Source organism: Nannobrachium achirus, assembly GCF_963921795.1.
Source record: "Nannobrachium achirus genome assembly, chromosome: 13".
Taxonomy (NCBI): Eukaryota; Metazoa; Chordata; class Actinopteri; order Myctophiformes; family Myctophidae; genus Nannobrachium; species Nannobrachium achirus.
Window position 1 is genome coordinate 43,272,377 of NC_137833.1, and position 19,132 is coordinate 43,291,508.

Consider the following 19,132-nt stretch of genomic DNA (forward strand, 5'->3'; position numbering starts at 1 on the left):
ATTAAAACAAATATATTTGCATTGGATTTAAAAAAAATAGCAGATATACAAGCTCACAGTGCGGCACAAAGTGACATGCTGTGAGCTTGTCCATCTGCACTTTTTTAAACTTTTTTTTTTAATCTTGAAAGTGTGTGAACCACTTATTTAGAAGGCATTTGTAGAATTGGCCTCAGGCCTTATTCATTGAAAAGCATGTCACTGATGCAACCATTTCAAAGAATGATGAAGACCATGAATTAGAATATGTGCAACTTTCTACTTCAATGACAGTTGGAGCTCAATGTGTTCAGAGCTCAATGGATGTCTGAACTGAAGCCCTACCCTGGGGCCGGTAGGACGCGCAGAGCACAGGCCACAGATCTCCGAAGGACACAAGATCTGGTGCGGGAAGAAAAGGTAAAGCAGCCAGGTTTATTTCTGTTCTAGGCAGAAGAAAAAAAACCTGACCTAGGAAGATACTGGAGCATGGAAAATGTATTATGTGCAGGCAGACTTGTTTCCATCCCCCAACTCATCTGAGTCAGACTCGTAAATGGAAGTCAAAGGGACTTGCTCAAATTTGGTCTAGACTCGTTCATAGTCAAGTCGTGTATGCGAGTGAATGGCGGTGGAATCAAGTTGAAACATGCCCTAATATGTAGTTATAAGTTGTAGATAGACATGGCATACGTCATAGACAACTTATTGGACCCAGTCTTGTTCTACCATCAGGACCCCATTTTATACGAATTATCCTTCTTTATGAAAGTAAAGTGTAAAGTAAACCTTTAATTTTTTTTAAAAAAATATGTTTTGTACTGAATTTCCCCCTTGGGATAATAAAGGTATCTATCTATCTGTCTGTCTGTCTGTCTGTCTGTCTGTCTGTCTGTCTGTCTGTCTGTCTGTCTATCTATCGTTTTATTCTTTTCACATTCACTACAGAGCTATTCCTGAAATTCACTTTTGAATGCTGATGATATTTGCCATCTTCTTTCAGGCCAGAGAGCTATTCCTGCAAGCTGTAGAAGAAGAGCAGAATGGAGCAGTCTATGAAGGTTTGTTTATGGAAGACATGTTGAAATCACATCACTATTATCCACCTGTTTCCGCGAGAATTTACTGTAGCATTATTTGCGGGACACTTCCGGTTAACAGCAGACATACAAGCTCACATCGCGTCGCAGATGCAACCGTTGTGAGCTTGTAGATCACACTCGACTGCGGCGCCGGAAGCTTTCTGCACATTCTGCGCAATGCACAATGGGATGTTGGAAAGTTGTGGATAAGAAAGGATATTGGTAGTGTGATAAATGATTGGCATCAGTAGTTTGTGACTTACTTCATCATGACTGAATGACATGAATACATAAAAGCAATTAATGTTTGATTATTATATATTTTACAATTTATTTTATTGTGTTGCTTTTTACAAGCATTTATTATTCCCTAAAACAATCCACCAGTTATATTGTTTAAACATTATTGTAAACCCTTTCACACCAGAAGCACAAGTGTGCATAGTAGAGCTGCAACTAGCGATGATCTTGTTAGCAATTATTCTATTGACTTTAGGTTTGTTAACTGTTGCAGCCCTAGTGCATAGAGCAAGATCATTATTTTCAGTGGATGTCTGTGCTCTCTTACTGTAACAACTGTGTGACTGAAAGTGGTCCATATCGCCTTAACATTAATTACCGCAGATTTTGCAACCTAATTTCAAGTAAATTGAACTTTAAGCGCCACTAGGCTGACCTCTGCAAGGCATGTCCTATGAAGACGGGTGGAAATTAAGTAGGCCAAAATCCAAAAACTAGATTTTAACTGCAAAGAGGAATGGGGGAGAATTTGTGTCAAGTCCCCAGAGTAACTATATATCACTACTACTCATACTAGGACATGGTGGAGAAAAAAAAGGTCACAAAATATCTGAAAGGATGGGGCTAGTAATCAGTTATCAGTAAATGTATATTGTGTTTAATATTATGTAAATTCACTAGCATATCATTCAAAAATTAAAACATAACTTTATTCTACGTCATGTACAGTAATGCATTCCATCCTTGCAACCTATGCGCATCTGGAAAGCCCACTAATAGCGTGTATTTCTTTTTTGCAGCGATCAAGTACTATCGCAGGGCAATGCAGCTTGTTCCTGACATTGAGTTTAAAATCAACTACAACCCTGACTCTGATCGAGTTGGTGGAAACTAGTACGTTCTTTGATTCCTTCATAACACCTCCCATAAATGCAGCATTGGTCTGAATCTTTGCCATTGATTCTGTCAAACATTATTAATTCAGCTTTCTTCCAGCAGACATTAGAGAAGGAAAAAAAAAATGTCTACAATGTTACAAAGATGATTTCTGTTCATAAAATGCACATTTTATATATTATTTACTACGTTTTAAATGTAATCAAACATATTTTTATTTAACTTTTATGTCCCCTCTTTCAAAAACGCTGTAATGGAATGCTGCAACCGGTGGTTTTACAACATATTCAAATCACAATATCATGAACGGGTCTGAAGACCAACTCGTTTCAACTTGCTTGCAACATTTCATGGGTCAATTCAGACTGCTGAAACTGGTTGCAAGTTGCAACGAGTTGTGTTGCGAATATTTGGTGTGGACTGGGTTTTATGTTTCAAAAGCAAGATAGTGTACCATAGGTTAACAATATTCAGAAATAATTATTTGCTGTAGGTCCACTCTGCCTACTCTGGTTTATCCTTTTTCATTATTGATCGATCTCTTGACCGCCTCCTACCGGTATATGCTGCTATTTACTGTAGATGCCGGTTTTTAAACTTTGTTGCTTTTTTGGTATTGACAGACATGAGCAGGGGTTGGCTGAGAGACTATTACACTTTGATAGCTCTCTAAGATAATATACAGTCTATACTCGCTAATTGAATATCGTATACTTTTTTTGTAGCATGGCAGAGGACAATATCGAAATCGAGGATCTACTTGACTACTTCCACCAACAGCTCACCATGAAAGACTCTTCTCCAAAGATATGTAGCCCTGAGTCGGAGATGACTCAGATGCATATTTCAGGTAGATTTATCTTAATCATTAACTTTATCTTTTGTTTGAAACTTCATTGTATTGGATCTGATGTTTTCCTCTCTCTCTGTGTTTAACTGCAGCCTTGCCTCCAGAGGTGCTGATGTACATATTCCGTTGGGTGGTGTCCAGTGATCTGGACATGCGCGCCCTGGAGCAGCTCTCCCTCGTTTGCCGGGGTTTTTACATTTGCGCAAGGTTAGCCTTTTGTTCTGGCTTGTTTGCCCTGCAATGCTTGCTTCCCACATGCATTTTTGTATCAGAATACAAGCTGAAAACTACTTATGACTGAAATCAGTTTTTGTTTAAAAAGAATATAGTAGATCTTCAAGCTCACGTGTCACAATGTGGCATGTTGTGAGCTTGAAGGTTGGCTATTTTTTAATAGAACTTAATGAAACATTATTTTGTGTTAATATCCCATGCTTTGTTCAAATGTTTTTTGAGGAAATATTGGTTAAACGGTCTAGGACTCAAATTGGGATCAGACCCAAACTCTGGCATCAGTCCAATCTCAACATTTTAATACAGTATAACTGTTGATACAATTACTGTACATAAGCAAAAAAAAAAGAGAGAAAAAAGCCCCAGATGTGGGATTCACTCAAACCTAAGTGCTCTGCTTTTGATTTATTTCCTTTTGTGTTATGAAGGGACCCAGAGCTCTGGCGTTCTGCCTGTATGAGAGTGTGGGGACGGAATTGTACCAAACTGGTCAACTTCAACTCCTGGAGGCACATGTTTCTGGAGAGACCACGTGTGCGCTTTGATGGTAATAACCGCATATAATAAATGTCGTCGTGAGCGATGATTTAGCGCTACATTACTTGTTGTTCAGGTGTAATGTCCAGATGTGTCTCTTTTGTAGGTGTCTACATCAGCAAGTCGTCCTACATTCGCCAAGGAGAGGAATCCCTGGATGGGTTCTACAGGGCATGGCACCATGTGGAATACTACAGGTCAGTGTTCATTTTGAGCGCACATTTTGTTTAATTTTAGTCATGGTCTTTTGAATAAAGCTCCATTTAGTTTGAGTCATATTTTAGTAACCTGAACTGTTTTCATTTTAGGCAACTTTACTGACGAGCTTGAGTTGATTACCTTGAATCCCTCTATTGACACAGATGTCAAATCATTTTCTTGCATGACACAGGATTGTACAAGAATACTGTGATCTGTTTCACACACATGTATTGCCTTTGCAGCCTTTCTTATGAAGATAATATATAGTTATGACTCATGGGTAAAAGTGACATACACATCTCAGCCCAAACAAACATACAATTATTTGTCTTTTAGTTCTACTGGATGTCTTTTAGTGTTGTTTTTATTTATTGACAAAATTGTCAATAATATTGACTAAACATATTATGTTTAGTCTTCGTTTTAGTCATCATAGCTTAGTTTTTATTTAGTTTGTCAGTGAAAAAAAGCTAGTCGGCGGACATTTTTCTTCACAGTTTTAGTAGACAAAATGAACACTGCTACAGGTCGATATTTCACCGCTGACATTACAGTGATGTTTCAGACGTACACAGATAAGTAATAGCTCTCATGTTTGTCACAGGTATCTCCGTTTCTTCCCTGATGGTAAAGCCATGATGCTGACAACTCCTGAAGACCCGTTGGTCATCGTCCCTCGCCTGCGTAGTAAGAACACCAGGTGTGTTAGTTTTTTCACACTCAATTCGAAAGCCAAAAGTAAATGAAACTAGTAGTACATGGTTCGTGATGATAAGTTGTGACTGTTTGGACAGACGGGCAGCTCAACAGAGCTGCGTGGAATTAGCTAAGACATAGAGGAGAACATTAGCACATGATGGTTGAATGATCATTTCTACTTGCAGATTGGAGTCTGTACTGCTTGGTCATTACCGTCTGTCACAAGAGACAGACAATCAAACCAAAGTTTTTGTCGTCGTCAGCAAGAAAACGGAGGAGGTGAGTCTGTCGTTAAAGTTTGTGGCAAAACATTTCATCTTTGTTTCTTACCCATTCACTACAAATTGTGTGGAAAGTATATTTGAGTAACTGAATTTTGTTTTTGTTTTTGTAATGTTATTGTTTTAAACCCAATTGACAATTGAATAGATTATTTCGTACACCTTCAGTGCACCGGTCTGTCTGTGGGATTTTGATCAAAACAAGGATTGCATAAACGTATTTCTTCTGAACAGAAGGGGGCAGAGTTTCAAAGAAACCGGTTCTGCAGGCGGAACCCTCCACCTGAGGTTGAGCACAGTTTTCATGTTGGGCTGCAGTTGTCCTCTGGGGGGCGCCAACGTTTCAATAAGCTGGTTTGGATCCATCACTCCTGCCACATCACCTATAGGTAAAGAGCTTGATCTTTACAGATGACCTTGAGTTGATTGCCTTTTATGTGCTTGCATGACACAGAATTGTACAAGAATATCGTCACTGTCAGGCAGAAACCTCGTATCTCCAAGTTTCAAATCTGTATGTTTTCGGTAAATTAAAGCCCTACCTCATCGTACAAGAGTATTGCACAAAAGTGGTGAAAATAGCAGATCTACAAGCACACAACGCCTCAGATCGTCTATTTTCACTATTTTAAATCATTTTTAAAATGATAAATACAAAACGAATGGTTTTGGACATACAAGGTTTCCACCTGACGACAACAACGATATCCTGATCTGTTTCACATATGAATACTTATATTTTTTTATAGACCTGCTGGAGAAACTGTTGTCACGGCCTTTGACCTGGACAAGATGTACACACCCTTTGTCTTTGCACGTGTGAAGAGCTACACTGCTTTCTCTGAGTGTCCATTGTAGGCAGCCCAAAGGCATGCATACTGACAGGGGCGTCACACCAAATTCTGGGCCCTGGGTACAAGGATTCACTGCGGGCCCCCCATGAATGTTAACTATTGAAAAATAGCAGATATACAAGCTCACAGCGCGGCACCGAGTGCCGCGCTGCGAGCTTGTATATCTGCTATTTTTTTTTAATCGTGGAAATGTGTGCAAGAAACCTATGTCAAGGACCCCCAAGATGATATGTATTTGGCCACGGACCCCGATCTCAAAATATTGAGTTCCAGGGAGTTAGAAATGTTCGCTTAAAAAATACATACACTATATTCAAAGATTTTCACACATTTTCACAACTTTTCAAAAATAGCAGATCTACAAGCTCGCAGCGCGGCACTCGGTGCCGCGCTGCGAGCTTGTATGTCTGCTATTTTTCAATAGATAAAGTTATTAGGGCCCCTCCACCTTGGGCCCCGGTAACTCAGTCCCACTTTCCTACCCCTTGTGACGCCCCTGCATACTGATACTGCAACTCTTGATGTCTGAAGACCATACCAATGGCTACGCAACACCTCTACAAGATATATCGCTCGCCTGTTAGATTTGTGCTGCAGATGTATTCTGGTTTTATTGATTGGATTATATTGCCGCTTACATTTGTAGTGTTTATCACACAAGCATGTTGTGTTTTAAGTTCACTACAGGAAATACTTATTCCAGAAGCTGTATACAATATTGTGAAGTTAAGCTAATTAGGGATTGCGCTTGCCTATTCCTAGCAATGAATGTTCAAAAACTCTCTTGTCTGTTCGTACAGATAACCTCTTTGACTCCTTCGATATACAATGGTGGACTCAAATTGTTTAAATTAATTAATTACACCAGCAGTTCTGACTTGACTAACTGAATCACATCATCTCTTTCTCAATGTGATTCACTCAGCGAAACAGAGATTGTGGGGTATTATGAGTGAAGGTATATTTTGTCCTAACATTGTACAGTAGGAAGGGAGATCAACTGGAGAGATCCATCAAGGGTAGATTTAAATGGTCTGGACCAAGGGAAATAACTATTGTTTGTTAGCAGTCTAATACAAATCATTGATTGAAGTTTTTACCATGTGATTCTGCCTGATCATTGCATTTGTATCATCACCGTGGAGCAAAAGTAATAAATCATATTACTCCTGCAAAATGCTGTTGTGTTCCTGTTATGCAACCAGGTTCAAAATACATGCCAGATATGATTTCATAATTCTAAATAATTTCTGTGTGTAAGGGCATGGCAGTTTAATCCATGTACTTCATTTTCAGGGAATTAGGCTATGAACAGATCAAACAGGATTTGGATGGGGCAGAAACTGATGTGAAAGTTGTATTTTGGAATAGAATGTTTTCTAGCTTGATAGCTTCATAAATGTTTGACTGCAGTGCAAATATAAATTAAATATATGATACATTACATTACACATATTTAATGAAAGTTGAAGGTGTGCATAGCATAATTTATGCGATAAATCTTATGAACTCTGATAAATAAGCCAGCCTTTTTTCTAGTTCTGTTGATTAATCAGCATTATCTTTCTAAGCAATGGAATAATGCATATGCTATGAGATGGTGAGACCGGTGAGTTTGTGGTCCTTTTCAGACTTTAAGTAAATGTTTAAATCTGTTTTGAAAAGAGTGGTGGCAGAGCTTTGGAGAAATCAGTTTCCTAATAAGAAATTAATGCTGCTTTCTCTTTGGGCACTCCTACTCCATTGTGCTCCTTGTGTGTAAAAACAACCTTTTTGTTTGTGTTCAAGTTTGATAAGGGATCAAGGCTGGAATGGAAGTAGAATCAGCAGTGATGTCTCCTCAAATTGAAGGACAATCTTTATCCATAGTAATTAATGTTTGTATTGTATTCCACGCAGGGACGTGCTGGCCATTGGGAAAAGCGGGACAACTCCCGAACGGCCGGTTAATTCCCGGCCGGTCCAGGCCGGCCATTAGGGGGGAAAAAAAATAGAATGTCGGCCTTCGTTCCAAGTAAATCGTCACTGTCGTTCAGAAACCTTGCATCTCCAAGTTTCAAATTTACTTTGCTTCATCATACAAGGCCGTTGCACAAAAGTAGTGAAAACGGCAGATCTACAAGCACACAACGCCTCGCGGTGCGAGGCGTTGTGTGCTTGTAGATCGGCTGTTTTCTCTAGTTTAAATCATTTTTAAAATGATAAATACAAAACAAACGGTTTTGGACATACAAGGTTTCCACCCGACAACGACGAAATATAACAAAAAAAGAAAAATGAGGGCCACTCCAACTCTTTTTCCCGGGCTGAATCAGGGGCCCAGCACGTCCCTGATTCCACGCCAGTTTGCTATCTTTAAAATGTTATGAATTAAAATGAAAGAATATTTTATAATTAGGGTTGAGGCCTCTGAACTGATAATGGTAAACAGTTTCTAGAAGCTGTGAATCTGAAGAGTTTGAGGTCACATGGTATCAGTTGCTAACCGCCTGCAGATCCTTAGTTTCATATGTTGTCCAGGGCCGGCGGCAGGACTCAATGGCTAGTGGGGCCGTCCGTGAGCTTAAAGGGGAAGACCACCCATTTTCAATATTGAACTATGTCATCCATACTATAATTAGAGAGGTCAGTCAGTCAGTCAGTAGGTCAGTCCGTCAGTAAATGCATTTCCACCTTTATCTCTTCAGCAACTGATCCCAAATTTCACATGGCATTGGCCATTAGCATTATACAGACGGTGACGGAGCCCGATTTCCATTTTTCACAAATTCAAGCTATTTATTAGCGTTTCTTTACCACTTCTGTTCAACACTACACCCTGTTGTCAGGGTTACGGTCCGTTCCTCCAGGCCATGGGATCTGTAGCCCCACACACACACACACCAATCTCACAGTTAGGAATGTTGCAGTGTCTCTCCCTCTCTCTCTCTCTCTCTCTCTCTCTCTCTCTCTTATATATGTGGTTTGCCTGCATGCACGGGTCACTAATGCACCGGGTGCATTTGATGTGTGTCTTATCTTCCGACGGGTATGGCAAAATTCTGTAGAGCAAGCGCATACATCCCCATACTTCTATTCACCTAATGTAGCTGTTAAATTATTTGTATCCATCAAAAAATATACACTCCTCCATGGGTTGCTCCTTACATTATGATGCTCCCACATATTCTCACGCACGCACCAGTTACAGACAGTTACTTTCTCCATAACCCACACTCTGCACGTATATTGGAGCACATATCTTCAAACGGGTAAGGTCTAGTTAATATAACTTAGAGGAGTTGTGTGGAAATCGAAAAAAAGTTCCCCCCCCTTTCTGTGTTGCCTAGAACTGGAGGATTGATTTTGCGGTTTGTATTGTGAAGTACAACAGTGTGATGTCATCAAGTTGTACTTTACAATACAAACCCCAAAATCAAAGGTTGCGGTCACCATGCAAATTGGTGTTTCGCCTTTGTTTTTGAGTATTTCCCAGCTTCACTGATGGGGACAGGAGGTCTGAGTGAGGAGGATGGGCCCCAGGCGCTGTTGTCATATTTGATCTTGTTTTGTAAAGCACTTTGTGACCTTGTTTTTGAAAGCCCTACACAAATCAAGTTTATTGTTATAGATAATTATTACTAATCTGACCTTGTCTGAGCTTGTACCTAAACATAACCTACGCACTACCTACCTATTAACTGTATACTGTATCTAAATATGACCTCTAATGCCTAAATATTTATATATGTGTATATATATATATATGTATATTTTCATTATAGCCTAATGTACATTCAATCCTTTGTGTGAGAAAAACATTTTAAATTGTACTAAGAAGTGTGGTGCAGGAAAAGAGCAAACACAGAAGGCATATGTGTTTGAGAGTCGGAGCCATTTGCTAATACCAGGCAAAGGAGGGCAGAACTGGACAAGTAAAGCTAATTTTCATAAATCGAGAGAGAGAGAGAGTTTCAAAGTGTCCAATAATAACAATTGAAACTGTAATAACACTACACATTAGGACTCCCAATAAGTAAACAAACATTGAAGTATACAGTTTAAAATGTTTTTCTGCCTTTGGTTTGCTACTAACATTATATACAATGAAAAGCCTGCTCTATGCACACTTTGGGGGCTTTTATGCCTTTATTGAAAGGACAGTAGACAGACAGGAAATAGAGCCTATGTGGTGGTATACGCCTGGACCGCAAGGCCAGTGGGCACCCCCAGCAACATGGTTTTACTGAAAACATTGCAGCTGGCAAAAGCTAGAATTGACAATGAATATACAACACCACCTTAGCAAAGCAATTTCTCAGCTCCCCTTAAAACATTTTCTTCTAATCCAAACAAACATCCTTTATGCCTGGATTATTGAAATGCGATATGTATATTGCTTTTGCCATATGTATATTGTACATATATTATATTGTTGATACTGCTATGACGATAAATTGCCGATATATTGTGCTACGGCCTACTAAACAGCCATAATTTGTGCAAAAGCCTCAATCCACAGCCTGGGGTCCACAATCACCTTAAGTAACCACCAACCTAAACGTTTGGTAAGAGGTAACAAACTAGTTGTGTCACTGCATTCCTTTAAATCCTGTCATGACCTTTTTTTTTTTATCTAATCAGTCATCTCATCATGTACAGTACGTATATGGTTTGTCTCATCTTCCTCTTTTCAATGTTCAAGTGGCATATCTGTCCGTCTCATCAAGAAAACGCAACTATTGAAGCTACCTTGACAAACAAAAAAATATTTTAGCAGGTAGAACTTGATCTCCTGTCCTCAAGTTACCCAATAATAACCATATGACCTATGATATACACTGCCGAGTGTCCCTTTTGCTCATGTAACATGATGGTACTGTAGCACTGACTCTACTGATGAGACTCAATTATTGAAATCCACAACACAGGATAGACTTGGTCCATGCCACATTTCATGTCTGTCTCAGGACTTCCACTTGCCAATATACAGTGGACGACCAGGTTTTCTTCAGAATAGGTAACCCCTTTAACCCTGGTATCCCATTTTTGGGGGATACCATGAGATGAGGATGTCTTCTAGTACCTTGGACAGTATGCTCGCCAGTACAATAGGTCTATAATTTCCTATGCTAGTTAATTTACCAGTTTTGTTTTTGACCACTGGCACCAACAGTACAGATAACATGGATTCAGGCATTATGCCATGCATTAACAACGCCAAAGTAGCACGGAAACTCTATGGCTAGCATACTTCTGTTTGATGTTCTGCTGTTATTTGATCATGTTTGTCCACATGCTTTGTTCAATGGCAATTTCTCAATAGCACAGCACACTAAATCACTTGTAATAACAACGGCTTTGGCTTTTGTTGCATTTTATTTCGCCAATTTAGTCTGTGTACTCTATCCAATCTACATAGATCTCAACATCTCCCAATAAAGGGGAAGAAGGACCTCCACGATGTACTGTATCCGGCTTGGCCAGGCATTCCACCAAACACAATTCGCTGTGTTCAAAGGGGGATAGCTGGACATAGAGGGAGATTTCTGTCGCTGCACTAGCAACTACTACAGGTTGGATTCTACAAGGTGCCTTTCCAGTGGGGTGTGTGGAACTAGGAGGAATAGTGTGTTCTTCTGCATGCGTTACGTCCTCCCAGTGAAACTCCTCACTGTGAGGTGAAAAGAAGTGAAGCATCACGCGTATCGGAGGAGACAGGTAGTCTGTTCTCCCAAGGACCAACTGTCTAGCCTGATAATTATTAATTGCCTAACTCACTTTTCCTTTTTCCTTATCCTAGCTCTACTCTCCTAACACTGCTGCATTATTGTTCCCTATGGCAGAAAGTGCTTTAAGTCAACTTTTTTGACTTACTGTAGGCAGAAAGTCATATTTTGGTAACAAGCATTCTGATTCTGAACATTGGAAATAAAACAGGATGAATCAGCAGTGTTGAGTAAAGTTAGGTAGATATAAATAAAGGCAGATAAACAGTATTTTTCAAAAATGAGTTTTCACTTTCTGCCTTAGTCATCAAGGGTTTTCAACTGATTGAAAACCAGGGACCACCACCCCGACTAAGAATCAACCTGGGTACCACTGTTGTGTTGGGTGGGGATTAAATAATGTCTGTTGATTTAGTTTGTTGCACAATTCTACTACGTGGAACTAATTAAATCAAGCATTTAATAGTCATTATTTAACTGAAGTATGCTAGTGGTCCAGAGCTAAAAAAGAAACACTGAGAACCACTGATCTTTCTCTATCCCAACTTATTCTGTTCCACTAACTGTATTAAACTCATGTTAACTGATATACTGATACACTTATATATGAGTGATATATGAGTGAGCAGACACATGTGATTACATTACTCATCTAGTCAGTCTGGTACAGGGTACACCTTCCCGGGAGCATTTCGCTGTTACTACGTGTCATCTTTTCGACACCCAACTCTAACCCTTACCCTAAACCTACCCTCTGTGGGGTGAGTCGCTAACCCTCCCGACACTTCTTTGTCGAAATGACAGTCATTCAAAAGAGCGAGATTTCCCTCACCTTCCCTTCTTGAGATTCTATCAAACTCCCTTTTTCTGCGGAAATGTCTTCACCTCCGACAATTCCCACTAACATTGACACGTCATCTATAGGTCACCAGGTCATTTAGTGCACTGTCTCTCAACTAGCAGTCGATTAAAATTATAATCTTTACTTCTTACATTACTAAATGCATGGTCACCACATGCAATACCTTAATTCATGGACCACCAGTGGTCGACGGACCACCAGTTGAATACCTCTGATCTGGGTGACTTAGGCAGAAAGTGATTTATTTTGTTTTGTCTCTCCTGAAAACCTTACGAATACGAGTTGGGCAATATTGCCATGAGGCTAACGGTCCGATAGAGCTGCCATGGCCAATATTGCATCCGATCCTATATTAAAAAACGTAACATGTTACGCCGTTTCGCAACAAATTTGATGGCACGGGCCACATCAGGGTCCCCCGGTGGCCTCAGGCACACCATTGCTCCAATCCTCACTAAACCTTGCACAAATGCTGTTCAGGGGTCACACCCCAAAAGAATTTCAAAATTGTGTACTGAGTGTACTAACTTGCACACATATGGGACACTACATGTCTAGCATTTCAAATGGTTATAACTCAGTGTCCATTGCTCTGAGCGGCGCAATGTAGGAAGTTGTCAGCAGAATTTAGCTGACTCATATCAGGAACACGACCACACCCGTGAGACAGCTCACAATATGTGGGAAGATTGGCACAGATGGGATATTTTGTAACAGAGTGAAAGCAGGTGGTAGTCTCATTTCAACGCGTATATTATAGCGCTGTCTTCTAATCCACTAGTTCTCAAGCTTTGAAATGTGAAGGTCTGCTCTTAACTTTGACAGTGTGCAAATGGAACCAAATGGCCCCATTACAGACGTACAAGGGTCAATTTAGATTAGATTTAGATCTAGGGTCATGAAGGAACCAAGAGAGTCCCTGAAATCCACTTTGAGAACCACTTCTAAATTAATTAAGCCATCCAAAACATAGTGAACATAATGAATGTGGGTTGATGAGAAGGTGTGGGTTATAACAATGTCCCAGAAATGTCCTGTAACAATATACGGTACCTAAACGTAACCATTTCTGTAATAAAAATGTCCTACTGGCACATGAACGTAGGATCACCATTACACCACAATATCCAACAAACAGACGTTTCTAGGTGGGACATGACTCTTTCTAGGTCAGCTCTGCACTGATCTGGCTGCCCGCGCAATGCGTCATGGGTATGGTCCTGCTGGTTCAGAAGCCACTACATGTAATTAAAGCTTCAGGAAAATCCTGTCAAATCATAAAGTACTTTTCACAAGGGCAGGAGAGGATCGAAATGGGCAGATTATTATCTCCTGCAGTCAGTAAAATCAAATAAGTAGAAATCGGCATGCGCCTGATGAGCAGCTCCCGCACAACAGATAGTCTAGTAAATCTAGGGAAAAATACACTCAGGTTGGACAAAATTGTATTATTTAGTTTTTCAACTGATTCTGTTAAGAAATTAGGTCTACTAGCCAGGATAAAAAAATCTACCATGATCTGCTCACTGCAAATACCCACAGTGGCCAAATCAAGTTGGGCTCCCGTCGACTTTCTATACAGGAGGAAAATACCCAGAAAAAAAATCAGCTTTAAGTAGGATGTGAGGGGTCTAACTAGGGGTTTGTCATGATGCTGAATCCATTGCAAGCATTTGTTTTGCACAAAAAACATTCCTTGGGCTAAAGATGGCCCCAGAAAATGATGGTTTAGTGATGAAAAGTGATGAGTCATCAAAAAAACATCTTTTGTTGGCGTTTTCTGGGGCCAATGAATGTTTTTTGTGCAAAACAAATGCTTGCAATGGATTCAGCATCATGACAAACCCCTAGTTAGACCCCTCACATCCTACTTAAAGAAGATTTCTTTCTGGGAATTTTCCTCCTGTATAGAAAGTCGATGGGAGCCCAACTTGATTTGGCCACTGTGGGTATTTGCAGTGAGCAGATTTTTTTTATCCTGGCAAGTAGACCTAATTTCCTAACAGAATCAGTTGAAAAACTAAATAATACAATTTTGTCCAACCTCTGCCTTAATTTTACCGGACTAAGAGGGAATCTGGACTCTTTGCAGTGAGTACAAGGGTGTGACCTCAGCTGGGGATGACTGCTTGGCATAAACACTACACAATGTCCTTAGTGACTTACATTTCCTGGTTCAAGTTGAATGAGCTCATCAAGGCATAAGGAGTGAATAAAAAAACAAGTACACTCAATCGTGGGGGAATGCAGTGAACTAAAGCAAATGCCTTAGAACAGTGATTCTCAAGACTCCCTTTTGATAGGCTACAGGTTTGATCTCTGGGATGGCAATTTCCTCAGGATTAATTTAACTAAGTGTGTACAAAGTGTACGAGTTACAGACCCATAAGTGTCCATTTTGTTCCTATCAATAATTAATTTGAGGTTCCCCTCAAGGACCTCTGGGGATCCCCGGATCCAACATTGATAGCCATTGCCATATAGCATACTGTGCATGCCGTGGTCTATTAAAGAGTAAAAAGTACAGTCTGAAAAAAACAAAACATTGATATCAACGATACCAGAAGAGTCGCCGGAAAGAAACTCACCTGGGCTGATGGTTTATGCCTTTTGATTGATTGATTGAGGTATTTATTAGAAGTTTTGGGTAGGAAAATATACAGTTTCATGACAGTACAGTTCACTTATACAATGTCTAAAAGAACTAAAAGGAAACTCGGGTAAGGCTAGGATTATTTGTTATTTTCCATTGAGATCCTTAATATCCTTATATACCTCTGTAAACTATGCCTAAACGGTTAAACCTAACCTTATTCCTAACCTTAACCTCAGTAAAACTGTGCCAAAACCTAACCCTATTCCTAATCTTAACCTCAGAAAGATATACATAATCCTAAATGTATCTCTAACCTTATTCTCAATAAAACAAATACAAGAATACAAATCTCTGCTAGTTTCTTTCCGGCGACTCTACCGGTTACCATATCAACATATACTGTATGTTCATTCGCTCCTTGCCTCTCAAGCCTAATGTATGCCTCTGTGTGCAACATGTCGCAAAGAAATCAGTCTATCACTGTTGATGCTACCGAGGGTGTCACTGTTGATGCATCTGAAATCATTACTTTTAGGAATCCTGGTTCCTGAGTGGAGGAAGAATGAAACCTTATCCTGCACATCATAAACATGATCCAATGTATTGCTGCTACACTTCTCAAGATCAATGTTACAAAGTCAGGAAAAGAATAGGTAAGGGAAAGCAAAGACTTTAAGATTTTAGGACGAGTTCACTGATGTCTAATTATTATATAGGCCTATAACAATAAAAGCAACTCAAAGACCATGTAAAATGGATTACAAGAAGTTGTTACAGTGGACATTTGCACTATGTAGGCCTACAGTAGGAAGGCAAAAAACCTCAGGACTAGAAGACTGGCGGAAAATAATCAAGCCTACACTTTTTTGTATGATAGTGTTTCTCACAGAAAATACAGATTTGTAACTAAAAGTTGAAGAAAAAAAAGAAACTCCTGCCATGTTTTCCCTATTAATTATGTATTTATTTGTAACCTTTTTGATAGAAATGAACATGGATCTGGCCATGGTGGTGCTAGTCAGATCATTTCCATGCTAGTAACCTGCCCTGTGGCCCCAGAAAGCCAGTGAGTCAAGGCCCTGTTTGGATAGCGGCTGGCCAGTAGACACGCCTTTAAAACACAAACAGTTGCTCTGTCCTCCAAAGGCATGCTTTGTGTGACACATTGCATTCCAGTGCATGCACAAGATATAATACTGCAGGCAGATACACTGCATGCATGCACAGCTTCCTATGGGCTATAGGTGGAAAGGTGAGGCAAGGCACGTTTATTTGGATAGCACATTTCAACAAGGCAAATCAAAGAGCTTTACGTAAAACTTGAAGCACTGAGACATTAAGACAGCATTAACAGAATAGAGTAAACACATATAATTTGAAAACAAGAAAAAAATAAGAAAAAGTTAACCTATTAGACATTACCATATAGACAGGTAATACAGAACTACCTAGTATGAAACACGTTACAGTATATATGATAAATGTTCTTGTATTAGTGGGGCTGAACCATGAGACGGTGTTCTGTGGCAACATTTGCAGTGCTTGCTTATCATACAGTTTGTGGCAAAGCATTTTAGATGGATAGTTAGAGGGTACATATAAAGACAAGCATTTTATTGGGAACTTGCTGTGCAGTGCACCGTATCCAAAGGACAAAATGCACAACACCTACAGTGTAACAAATCACTAGACTCTGTCTGGCTGCACTATAGTGAGACACTACAGCACATGCAGCAGATTTGTGTAACAGGATAGTACTGTAGAATACATAATCATCAACAACAACAACAACAACGAATAACAGATTATGGATCTATCACCAAAACCCTACATTATTCCAGAGAGTACGGTATCTGTTGTGAGATCATGCACCACTGGCTCTCAAAGTAGAGTCTGGGGACCCCCAGGGGTCCATGCCCCCCATGGATGGGGGGGGGGGGGGGGTCCACGGGGTCCCCAGCTAAATTATTCATAGTTAGGAACCAAATAGACCATTACAGCTTCTGTAAGTTTGATTGTCTACAAATTAAACCAAATGGACACTGAGAATACAGTGATTGGGGTCCATAGAGGCCTTAAAGCATATCAAACTGTGGTACCTTGAGATTCACTGACATAGGCTACACAGTTTCCTCTCAACAGGACTCCAATACCAGACTCCATAGCTGGTGAACAATCCTAACTGTGAGTTAAACAAACACCCAGGATTTTACTGTTTAAGAGGTCATGTTGATGAGTAAGCTCAGGAAACAGTGGTCTGCATTATATCACAACCAACACCAATAACTCCTCCCGCCTGGTGACTTACTTAGGATGAAGTAAACTAGAGAATGTGCGATCATGATGTCGGCTTGGAGTCGACCTTTTAAAAATATGCTTGACATACAGTAAACAGCACTGAGTGGATCAGATGATTGTAACATCTGGCTGAATTCAGAAGGAACTAGAAATACTCCATTGCAATGGTATGTCTCTGCCGACCAGGCACTGTTTACATCTGCAACCAGACTGTCTGTCCAGACTGATAACATAATATATAATACATAATATATAGTCGGACGCCAAGTTCCGAGGCCAGCATGCTTACAAAACTATTCTTGTTGCCAATTCCTTATTGGCATTGTCACTGAGATAGTGCTATATTCATGTCATAATAAATAAATAATCCACGCAAAATTATTAGTGGTTGAAGAGACACTGTGCAATGTTTTTCCAGTACATTTTAGATTTTCTATATTATGCACATTTATGCTAATCCAAATATAATTTCTCAATTAATTTGAAAAGCTATAGCCTACTGTAAATTCCTTGATGATGAAGCAATGACAACATGGGAGTGTTTCCTTGACCTGCTTTCAGTGATAAGCTCGCTAATGTGTAGACTACCATGTTTTTCTTCGTCATTCAAATTCTGATGTATAATCAATTTAACATCTAATAATTTGAGCTTTGAGCTTCAGTTGTTATAAAATGCTTAACAATCAACTGACAGTCCTGTTACTGTTCCTCAGCTGAAAATGTATACAAACGGTATTTGTACTTTCTGTTTAAATGCTAGACCATGGGTCTTCAACAGGGGGTCCGGGTCCGGGACCCCTAGGGGGTCCTCAGAGTTACTACAGGGGGTCCTCCAAATCTTTGTGTGATAGAAACTTTTTTTTCTCCTTTTTTATATTAACCACTTGAACCCTAGCGTCCATATTCTGAGAACTTCAGCCAAAAATAGCAGATCTACAAGCTATTTTCGGCAAAAATCAAAAGAGCGGAAACAGGTTGTGGGGGTCCCTGCTTCATCTCTCTCTCAACTAAGGGGTCCCTGGCCTGAAAACATTGAAGACCCCTGTGCTAGACTGATGTAACAATATTAACACGTCAACTCTCTAAGCCCAAATGTCAGATAAAATACAGGTATTTTAGTAAGAGATATTTATCGTCATCACATTATGTTCTTGAATGGCAGACCTGTAACCATCAATCCCAATCCAAGGACCAACAAGACCGCAAGGGCTTTTTGGGGTGTTCCTTTTAGGCAGGGTGTTTGACTGTACTTGTGATGTACTAAATTATTTCGTTTTGACTGTAATTGTACTGTTCTTCATTTTTGTCTAATACAAATATTCAATCAATCAATCAATCTCCCTGTGTAAATATGGCTGGTAACATGGATGACAAACCTTCATTATTACTCAACAAAGTAACAGAAAGTGAATTACAACTTGAAACTTACTGCAGTACAACCGTACAACAGGTCAAGATTTGCAATTCATCTCATTTCTAAAGTGATACAGAAACAATGAATATAGCTTTTTGTACATTTTTACACATTGTACATTTGTACCACCACCACTACACTTTATCGACTTGAAATGGGGGAAAATCTGATGCAACATTAGTAGCTGCTGGAAAGCATTTATTAAGTGCTTATTACGTGGGTCTCTAGCCTTTGTTGAAATCAAATGAAAATTATAATAAAAATACAAAATGATTATTGCAAGGGTTTCTCACCTGCAACAATTTCTCATCAATTTTGTCTTGTCAAATGCTGTTTATGGAGGAAGATGAGACCAATATTAAAAAAGAGAAAGGGGACCTACAAAAACAACAACTGTATT

General features: G+C 39.6%; 1 protein-coding gene across 3 annotated transcripts in view; it reads left to right on the forward strand.

The window, feature by feature from the left end:
* The window catches only part of fbxo9 (F-box protein 9), a 446,168-nt gene that overhangs the window by 3,576 nt on the left and 423,460 nt on the right, over nucleotides 1–19,132 (forward strand). The window contains exons 3-14 of one of the 3 annotated variants that reach the window (XR_013962638.1): nucleotides 274–399; nucleotides 983–1,040; nucleotides 2,102–2,195; nucleotides 2,924–3,048; nucleotides 3,141–3,255; nucleotides 3,711–3,829; nucleotides 3,926–4,016; nucleotides 4,625–4,720; nucleotides 4,905–4,998; nucleotides 5,235–5,389; nucleotides 5,750–5,945; nucleotides 6,279–7,031. Coding sequence is in view for 1 of the 3 variants with exons in the window: in XM_080740136.1 (XP_080596262.1) it covers nucleotides 274–399; nucleotides 983–1,040; nucleotides 2,102–2,195; nucleotides 2,924–3,048; nucleotides 3,141–3,255; nucleotides 3,711–3,829; nucleotides 3,926–4,016; nucleotides 4,625–4,720; nucleotides 4,905–4,998; nucleotides 5,235–5,389; nucleotides 5,750–5,858 (1,182 nt within the window). In the remaining 2 variants the exon portion in view is untranslated. Of the gene's footprint in view, nucleotides 1–273; nucleotides 400–982; nucleotides 1,041–2,101; nucleotides 2,196–2,923; nucleotides 3,049–3,140; nucleotides 3,256–3,710; nucleotides 3,830–3,925; nucleotides 4,017–4,624; nucleotides 4,721–4,904; nucleotides 4,999–5,234; nucleotides 5,390–5,749; nucleotides 5,971–6,278; nucleotides 7,032–19,132 lie in introns of those variants that run through there. The other 2 variants (XR_013962637.1, XM_080740136.1) reach the window with 2 other exon arrangements.